Source organism: Onthophagus taurus, chromosome 11 (genome assembly GCF_036711975.1).
Source record: "Onthophagus taurus isolate NC chromosome 11, IU_Otau_3.0, whole genome shotgun sequence".
NCBI classification, from domain to species: Eukaryota; Metazoa; Arthropoda; class Insecta; order Coleoptera; family Scarabaeidae; genus Onthophagus; species Onthophagus taurus.
Window position 1 is genome coordinate 13,312,844 of NC_091976.1, and position 10,350 is coordinate 13,323,193.

Consider the following 10,350-nt stretch of genomic DNA (forward strand, 5'->3'; position numbering starts at 1 on the left):
ATGCAAATCGGACTTGAAATCGTATAACGTGATTAGCGCTTAGCTTTACCCTTTAAAACAAATAGTATTTTAGGTCTCTCGGTATTCTGTATTTTTTCTAAAATGTTACACCTTTACTTACCAGACAGCATGTAAATCTCTAAAAACGATAAAATGACGCTTAGTCAAGTGATGTATAACGCGGTCCATTTATTATAATATGATAAAACACATAGATAATGTTATTTAAATTTAATTTTAAGTATAGAATTCAAAAACCTTAACTTTGACAACCTGGTGCCTAATAAGCGATACCTTTCCTGATTAATTGTTAACAGTGGCAAATATTTCATTGCTCTTCTATACAAAAATGGTAATAATGGTCGATTATTTTATCAAACATCGAAGATAAAATATTGTTCATAATGAACGATGTATCGATGTTTTATGGACTTCAACATCGCTATTAAAACATCGATGTTTTCGAAAAATCGATGTATCGTTTGCATCCCTAGCTGCACCAGGCGTACGAAAAGTTCAATGCAATGTGTACCCCTATCAAACTGTTCCTGTACCCCTGGTGGTACGCGTACCACAGTTTGGGAAACACTGTTCTATATAATAATTTTTTTCCTATTTATTCAATGTACTCTAAAGTGCTTATAATAGCCTCGTTAATATAATTCCTAATTAGTATTCTTATTCTAACTCTAACATTAGCGAAAAATGCTACAATAACATGAATTTTTTTATCTAATTTTAATCGCAATTTCGATTTCCGTGCATTTTTATACAACTTCGATTGCTTTTTATGAATACTTTCAAAAATCAAAGTTAAAGTAGCAATAAAATGCCCAATAAAAAGTAAATAAAAAGCTCCTTGTAACATTTTAATATTAATAGCTTTCAGTTTTAAACTGTTTTCTTTTTTACCGACGCTGTTATCATCATTGAGTTGCAGTTCTTTTTTAAGGTGTGACTCGAAATGTTGTTTCCCTAGCTTTTCATATTCATCTTGAGTTAGTTTCGTTAAAATTCCCGCTTCAAAAACTGCCATTAATCTAAAAAAAATAGTAATAAATTAACGTTTTGATTAACGTTAAGCATTTAAATTACATTTTATTGAAGTTTTCTATGTAAGGGCAACCGATTTGAAAAGCCATAGCCGAATAAGCAGTGTTTATTTTATCGCTTAAGTGAAAATTGGTGACTCCAAAACGTTGGATGTCGAAAAATAGAGTTTCTCGCCCAGCTATTAAAGCAACATTTAGATTCTGTTTCACCAAACGAACACCTTCTTCAACTGAATCGATTAAATATGATTTCTGATTTTCGTTCATTAATTTCCACAAAGTTCCGTAAATTCCTGAACCATTTTCCAATAAACCAAACGTAGAACTATGTTTTTCTACGTATAGTTGATAATATTCGTTGATCATTGATTCTTTTAATTGGAATAGATTATTTATTGATTTTTCTGTTTTTTTAAATAAAGAAAATCAAAGTTAGAATTTTTAATTGATTAATTAATTAGGTACCTCTTCCTGGTTTTGCTAAAAGTGAAGTTAGATTCGCCGAATACATATCACCGATAACATACGTCCCAGCAAGTGACACCAACACCACAAATAATCTCACTTTTAAACTATTATCGTTTAAACGTTCCGATTGTCCAAGAAATAATCGCACAATAAACCAAAAACTATCCAAAAATAAGTTATTTTGTGATCGTCTCGATTTTCTAGGTCTGTACCGATTTGGTACTTCAATTAAAACGTACAAAATCACAACACAAACAATTAAAGTAATTATAATAGCTGGCCAAACCTAAAATTATTTTTAATTTTTGTAACTCATCTTTAGTAAAAAGAAGAGTAGATTTGATTTACTTTCCAATGAAATGGTCTGATAAGCGCTAAAGCTTCGTTTAACATCGCGGGTGCGTGAGTAACAAAAGCCCCGCTGTCAGCTAAAGTAAGAAAAGAGAAATCCGCAACATTAGATCGTTCTAAGGTTAAGGCGACATCGCCAAGTAAAAATTCGTAACTTCGTTTATAGATTAAACCTAAAACACCTTCGAAAGTTCCGTTAGCATTAAATGATGAACCTTGTATTCGATCTGGTGGGTCTTCATATTGAAACCTAAAATGTTAAGAATAAGAATTATTATAACAATTAAAGTGTTATTGTTTAACCTGAAATTTAATTTTTGAGATAATAAATTTAATAATTTATAATCTCGCCCTCCGATAACTTCAATGGAATTATTGTTGTACTTCACAAAATGCCATGGAGGTTTCTAAAATGGTATTTTTTTTTATTTTGAAGTTAAATTTTTAAATAATTACGTGAATAACAGGAACGTTGATTAACTTCTTTTTAAAATCTTTAAAAATCAATTTTTCGTTTGGTAAAGTGGGATGGTTAAATAAGTTTTTATTCTTTGTCCACCAATTAACCATTGATAAATGATGTTTTCTATGCGAAGTAGCTTGGTTGTAATAAATTCGGTATCTATAATATAGTATAATAAAAAGTTAGTTTACAGGTTAACTTACAATAAGTACGAAGGCTTTCATGGACGGTGTTAATTGACCTATTACTAGAACCACAAACTTTCGGGTTAAGCCGTGCATCTTTTGGAAAAGTGTTTGATTTTTTGGATGCCATGTTGCAACCTTCTTCAGCAACTAATTCGAAGTCTTAATCGATTTTATCGTACTTCTTCAGACACCTTGCAATTCGCTCCGTCACATCTGAAATATCAGAGTCACCACAATCAATATAAGAAGGGCACTACGACTATCAGAACGAAAACGGACATCATCGTTCTACCTAGCAGACAAAGAGAATGCCACCATGATCATAGGCAAGAAAAAATACGACGACATGACGTGCCTTTTGGATCCAGTCACCTATAAAAAAATCAAGAAGGACCCAACCGAGAAGATAAAATAAACTAAAAGAATTGGTGAAATCTACTGAAATTCCAGCAGAGTACTACCAAGAATTTATGGATTACCTATTGGTAAAATAGAATTGTATGTCAGAATTTTTAAGCATTTTATGGAATCAATCAAAAGTTTGAAGTTAGCTCCATCCTAGAGATCATGGTAAGTTTCAATATGGAATCTCTATTTACCAAAGCAGCAGTCAAAGATGCCGTGGATGGTCTTCGCCAGAACTAATCTAAGAGGGCTTACGGAAGTATGTTCCACGGCTAGTGGAGTACGGATTAATATTCACATATTTTAGCTGGAAGGAAGAATTTTATGAGCAATGCGAAGGGGCAACCTTTGTCACCGATAATCGCCAATATCTACGTGGAGATGTTTAGGGAAGAAGCATTAAGAAATTCATGAAAACGAAATCCATGGCATTGTTATGTTGGTGATATCTTTTTGACCTCGTGGCAGCATGGAGAAGAGCATCACCAGGAATTCCTAGAACACCTGACTTCACAACATCCCATGATCAAATTTACCATGGAAACGGAACTTGTTAAAGGAAGCTTAGGTAACTACCTTTCCTGCATTATTGGTCAGTAGGAAAACAGATAGGGGGCATAGAATTGGGAATGTATCGAAAGAAGACACTCACTAACAGGTATCTACAGGCTTCGTCCCATCACCACCCGCAACAGAAGAGGTCAACTAAGCCCTGTCCCAGCAAGCAGAAAGAATATACGACAAAAAGAATTTAAAAAAAGAAGGATTTCTAGAAGATGTACTCCAGAAGAACGACTACACTCTGAGGGATATCCAGCATGGCTCGCAGCAATGCAAGGAAAGAGAAGACACAGTATATACTGCACCAACCGGGTTATATGCCTTCCTTATGATGCAGGTGTGACGGAGTGCTCTTCCAATAGCTAAAGGCAAACTAGCCCCATTGAAGGGAGTGGGAGTCTATGGGCTATCGTGTAGTTTTTTTTTGAGTGCATGATCGCCCTGACCAGCTTTTCGGCATGCGGGGACCCTGATGTTATTTAACATTCCACATGATTTAAAAATAAAACTGACTCAACAACTATAATTCAGAACCTGCGGTGATAAATCTAAAGTAAGTATGATTCATACAAAAGAAAAAATAATCAATTATCCCAACCTATCACCTAAACAGCACTTAACGATATCTAATTATCCTGTACTTACGGTGTCCTAAATAACCTATACTTATAACTAAACAGCTTAAACTAATTCCCTAACATTATTTGACAAAAGAAACAACATTCCAATTTAACTAATAGCTCCTTAACAAAACTATCCGGAATATTGTAACATACACGTATATACAATATCAGTGCGTAGCTGATCCATGTTCCGTTCATCCGCAACATATCGGTGCCTGTCATCCCTTGTTCCCTTCACCCATTCCATCCCTAATTCTATTGATACCAGCTCAGCTTGCATATCCACGATCCATACTCTACGTTCACAAAATACATTTTCACCCGACATTAGTACTATTGCTGGAAAAACTTGCTATAAACTTCTGCACCGCTTTGAACCTACAAAAGGGACAGAAAGGTGCATCCATAAACATTTTCGCAGACAGTCGGACCGCCCTAAAGGAAATTCAGGCCTATACGTGTGACTCCGCACTGATCAGAAAGTGTGCCAACAATCTGAATGATGTTACTCTATGGTGGGTTTCAGGTCGGTAGTTAGTACAGAGACATTGAGGACAATGAGAAGGCGGACAAGCTGGCCAAAGAGGTAGTGAAAACGCCCTTCATTGGACTTCAACCCGGTTGTGGACTACAAAAAGCCACATAAAACAAGTAACCTGGAAAGAACATCCAGGTCACAGACAAGCGAAGTGTATGATAACTCTGTAGCAAAACGATACCAAAGAGGTTTTATGCCTCATCAAAGGGGATCTAAGGGCACTCTCAGGTTTCCTGACCGGCCATGCGCCCCTAAAATACCACCTCTTCCACATTGGACAAGCTAAGGATCAAACTTGTCGACTTTGCAACGACGAGTTAGAAAGGGCTGAACATATACTGTATAATTGCGTTGTCAGAGGCTGTCTAAGATACAAAATTTTCGGTAAAGCCTTTTAACACCTACCGACATAAATGAACAAGACCTAAGGACAGTAAGGTTCATTAAGGACCTACATTTGCCCTAAACTTTTGGAGGGTTGAATGTTACAATAGATCTTATAGGACGCGGAGACGAGAGGGGCCGCTCCCCTCATCCCGCCAGCAATAATAATAATAATAACACCATTCGCTCCACATGCATCTCCTCTCTCATTCTCCCTCCTTTAACTTTAGCCACTTCCCATCCATGGCTGCGGTGACTAGATGACCATCCCGGGCACTATTTGTAGAGCGTCCGTGAACGCCATCCCGTAGGCTCCCACCCTTCACAATAGGAAACGTCATCACGGCTATCTTACATTTCACAAATTTCATAAGCTCTACGAACAGAAAACCTGAGTCGATGACAACACCTAGTATTTCAGTGAGGTGACCATTTATCCTTCATTTGCTCAATCCTCTTCACTGACAGATCCGAGATATGTACAGCTCTGTTCAGATTTAATGCGAATCGGCCGCTGTTAGCTCCGACATGACGCTGGTACTGGAAGAAGACGGAGACATCTTTTGTTTCTATTCACTTCGATTTCTGAGACTAAAGGAAGTTACTCTCTTCCTTAACCCAGGTAAAACCGTCCCAGTTTGAAGTGGGCCGAAGAATGGATCACCCTTTTTTTAAATGTGTTAATTTTATTTTATTTTAAATCTTTTTTGATATTTTTAAGCACAACAAATACACGATTTTTTATATGTTCCTCTAATAAATGATTTTAGAGTATTTCTATAAATAAAACGTCAGATAAAAGTTATTCATGACCGGGTAGCTGTAAAAAAACCCTAATGACGGAGCAATTGGCTACAACACGGTTACGATTTGCCTGTGAATACCTTGAGTATAATTGGGAACCAGTCATCTTCACAGACGAAAAAATCTTCTGTTCGTCGGACGACCATAAGAAATTACTATGGCGAAGGGATGGAACCCGGTATGATGCTAATCATGTTCAACCCAATACAAGAAGTGGACGCATTTCCTTGGGTTATTGGGGATGGATGAGCATTCATGGACCGGGAGAACTGACCGAAATGAAAGGAAGATTTAATTCGATTAAATACATTCGAGTGGTGGAGGATGTTTTGATACCATCAGTAAGAACCTTGTATCCAGAAGGGATCATCACGATAGTCCAAGACAATTCGCCCGTGCATTCTTCAAGAATTGTTCATGATTGGTTTAACGATCATAATGAGGTTAGGCGAATACCCTGGCCAGCTTGGTCACCGGATCTAAACCCATTCGAAAATCTATGGGCTTTGGTGAAAAAACAGTTTAATAAAAATACCAACTTTCCTTTTCGCAACGTGGATAATCTGCGCCGCAACATTACAGTTGTGTGGTAATTGATTCGCGGCAAGGATGTATGCGAAAGATTAGTAAATTCGATGTCCATCAGACTGCAATGTTGCATAGAGAACAATGGGTATTATACAAAATACTGATATTTGATGGTATAATGGACCGTATGAAATTCTCCCCAATTAGATTATTATAATATTTATTATATTTTATATGTATAATAATATCTTATATTTTTTGTTATATGGGAGTGTTATATTTTATTATATTGATTTTTGATTGTTTGAGTTTATTACATTAAAATGGTTTGCGATATATTTCAATATATGTATTGTTTATTGTACTTATTATCAATATATCATTTTCATTTCTTTTGAGGTTCGACTTATCCTTCCACTGTATTACCAAAGTAATACACTAATTATTAGTAATTATTTTCATTTACTACAGAAATTGTGTAAAGTAAATGGATTGCTTATACCTACTTATTTTCTCAATTTTTCTTTGTGATTCAGATTTTCATTCTTTGTCTTGGCCATAAATCACACCACCCCGCTTGCCTGTTCGGAACTTTTACAAGACTACAGAGCAGGTAAAACCGAATTGAATGTCTCGTGAACGTAGGTCGTTTCTAGTACAATTTTATGCCTCTACGAGCGGCTCTTTTCGCATTATACCTGAACAGAACTGTATGACCTCGTCATCAGCATACTCCTGTACCAGACCAACTCCGTCGTCCAGTGCTGTTCTGACTCTCTTAAACCAGTCATTCATCGCGTACAACCACAATACCAGCCCCAAGTTGGATCCCTGCAGACATCCTCTGCTTCTCCAGTATTCTACATCGTCGCTACACACATCAAGTAGCCGGGATACTCCAATCTCTCCAAGGCACTCATCATACCAGCACCGCGCATTAAACGCGTTTTCAACGTCCAAAGCCACTACCACACTATGTCTACCGCACGTCCATCCTTCCCTCATATTTTTTCTTATTATCCCACCCAATGCTTGTACCTTTCCCCTTCCTCTCATGAACTCTACTGTCCTTCATGCAACCCACTCACTTTCTCCACGAATGATAAAACTCTACCTCCCTGTCGAAAGTCTTCCCTATGGAGGAAGCCAAACTAATTGGTCTGACCCCGCCCTTTGGTTTCGGAAGCCACACAACCCTCAGACATGCCTTAATTGCTCCTTTCCATTCACATTTAAAAATCTTCCATGACTTTTCATTGCGATTGTTTTGATTCTATCGCAGCCCTTCAACTTTCCCTCGTCCATGCTTGATATAATACCCTCCAATTCTTTATCTCTAACCTTCTCCACCATCCATTCATCCCTACCATGTCGGTACCACTCCATCATCCGTTCCACTTCGCGCCTTGAATCACGGTATCCTCCTCCGCCTATTCTCAGGGAAGTATTTCCGGTATAGGTCACCTATCGACTCCTCGCTCTTGAACCTCGAGTAAGCATGAAGAGGGGCCATGCTTGCTCGCCATCAATACTTTCTTTCTACCTCTTACTCTCCACACCTCCTTCCATTCTTTATCTTTCACTCTCCCCCCTAACTTTTCTATATTCTTTCTCTTTGCCCAAACAATTTCTCGTTTATATTCCTGCCTAGCCTCTATGTAACGTTGTTTCTGATTCTCCACATCCTATTCATACTTCCACACGCCCCTCTGTTCTTTTATCCTTTCTCTCCTCAACCTTTGTCTCCTCTTCTGCAGTTCACCATACTATTTAATACGCATGCTTCCGCCTTCTCCTTAACTCTTTCTCACAAGCTTACCTTATCCCCTCACTCCACCGTTTCCCTCTCTCTACACCTCTAATCTCCTCCCGTACACATGACTTCCTGACGTATTCTTCTAATACCTTAATCATGCAGTTATTATTTTGGCCATACTGGATGTAATATCGAGTGTTACATCAAGGACCATAAGAAGGATGCCCGACTAAATAAGATAAATCGATCCCGCAGTCGTCAGTTACAGAGTATTGGCAGAAAAAGACCCACACCATAGATATTGACAAGGCCAAACTGCTAGCCAAAGTTGGAAATTGTTTCCAAAGGATCACAAGAGACGTTATCTAGGAACTATGTAAATAGAGAAGACGGCTGATAGCTTACCCACATATACAAAATGCTAGTTAACATACCGAAGTCTTCTCAAACCGGATTAGACAAAAATGGCTTAACCCGAAAGTGTCCAGTTCTAAGTCTACTGTTAGTTCTAGATTTAATTTAATTAACTTATAATAACTTACGTATTTAAACGAGGATTTGTTATTAAAACTACTTTCATAGCTTCATGAATATTTCTTAAGAAGTAACGTTGAAAATTTTCGTTTCCCCAATAAAAAATGTAAATTAAATTTCTGCGGATGCAATTTGTTTCTCGAATCTAAATTTAATCGGATTAAATTTTATTTTTGTTGTTTTTTGTACAAACCTCAATTAAAATATGTTCGGCTAATTTTTTATTAACAAAAAACAAATTGTAAAGTTTCATGTGATTCTTATAAATTATTGATAAATAATTAAAATACTGATCTAAATTACGCACAGAGGACACGTTAAAATGACAAATTGATATGTCCTTTTTTGTGAAGCTTTGTGTAAGTTGTATTAAAAAATAAGAATCTAAAAAAATAAAATTTTATATTTACATTTTATCTTTAGAAATTTACTTACCCATTGTATTATCATATATAATCGTTATTTCACTTGTTGGAAACCCTCTTGTAATATCAACTAAAGCTACGTTTAATTCACCACCGTACGTAATTTCATAATCATTTTTCAATTGAAACCATTCTGTGTAGCTCTTTAAACCTAAAGATGCTTTTAAAATTAGTAAACTAAAATACAAAATAAATTTTCTCATGTTTTTGAGTAGCAAAGATAATTCGATTCGTTAAACGTTGATTCAAATGTGTTACTTTCAGATTCTTTTGAAATTCAATAGTCAATGTAATGTCAATAGATTTGAAAAGGTTAAACTTGAGTTTGATTGAAGGGTGGAAATCATATTATTTCTTGATGTGATATTCGATAATACACACAGATGAAATAGAACAAGTCACACAACTCTTTTCAATTTATAATCTTCTACTGATGAAATTGGTAGTTAATTTTGTACCATTTAATATTTTTAGAGGGAACAAAAGTTTTTGTAAGGGTTGCACTTTTACTGGTTAGTAAAAAATCTTGTATTAAATATAATACGTCTCTTTATTTACATGTTTCGCCTGTCCTGGCAGGCATCTTCAGAATAACTACAAAAAATTGAATTTATATTAATTTAAACATGTTAGATCACAGAATAGCATTGTAGTAAATTAAATCTAAATAAAATGTTACTTAGAGAGTAAGGTATAAGTTGAAAATTTTTAACGTTTTTAACAACGGAAACTATCATAATCTTGAATTAAGTAAGTTCCACCATATTATGCCATTGTTCCATGTTCCATGTTGTTTGATGAATTCCACAAATTTCAACCTATAAATTCAGAAAGTAAAACATACAGAGCCATCCCCTACCCAGGAAAAATGGCCTATACTATTTGAAATGGCTGTAAAAAACATGGTACACCTTATCCTATAAAAATTACAATACCCTACAACAAATGCTATTTAACGCCAAAGATAAAATAGATCTATTAGATAAAAACGGGGTATATAAATTAGATTGTGACACCTGTGGTGCATATCGTATAGGTGAAACCGGTCGTTCACTGAGAATCAGGGTGAAGGAACACATTCAAAGAGAAGAATCCAATTTCGGTAAACACATTTCAACATACTATCATGATTTCTATAAGGACAAAAACGTGAGTCTGCTTCATCAACAAAATAAAAGCCATAAACTTAGTCTACTCGAAAGTCACGAAATTGCTAGGTTCAGATTCAATTCAAACGATATAGAATGTCTGAATAGTCAGATATATCGCC

General features: G+C 36.0%; 1 protein-coding gene across 1 annotated transcript; it reads right to left on the reverse strand.

Moving 5' to 3' along the window:
- Positions 1-616: 616 nt before the first annotated feature.
- Positions 617-9,958, reverse strand: LOC111422127 (Ionotropic receptor 40a). Its single transcript, XM_023055353.2, has 9 exons — positions 9,091-9,958; positions 8,849-9,039; positions 8,664-8,800; positions 2,328-2,493; positions 2,175-2,278; positions 1,869-2,121; positions 1,518-1,806; positions 1,096-1,456; positions 617-1,040 (listed from the first exon to the last, which is right to left on the reverse strand). The coding sequence occupies exons 1-9, from the start codon at positions 9,281-9,283 to the stop codon at positions 617-619; spliced, it is 2,118 nt and encodes a 705-aa protein (XP_022911121.2). The 5' UTR covers positions 9,284-9,958.
- Positions 9,959-10,350: the final 392 nt, after the last annotated feature.

Bases quoted from the DNA above. Each gene is read 5' to 3' on its own strand.
- LOC111422127 (XM_023055353.2), bottom strand. From the start codon at position 9,283: ATGAGAAAATTTATTTTGTATTTTAGTTTACTAATTTTAAAAGCATCT. The intron at 2,122-2,174 runs GTTAAACAATAA...TTAACATTTTAG, and splicing joins TCTCAAAAATTAAATTTCAG to GTTTCAATATGAAGACCCAC. The intron at 1,041-1,095 runs GTAATTTAAATG...TATTTTTTTTAG, and splicing joins ATAGAAAACTTCAATAAAAT to ATTAATGGCAGTTTTTGAAG.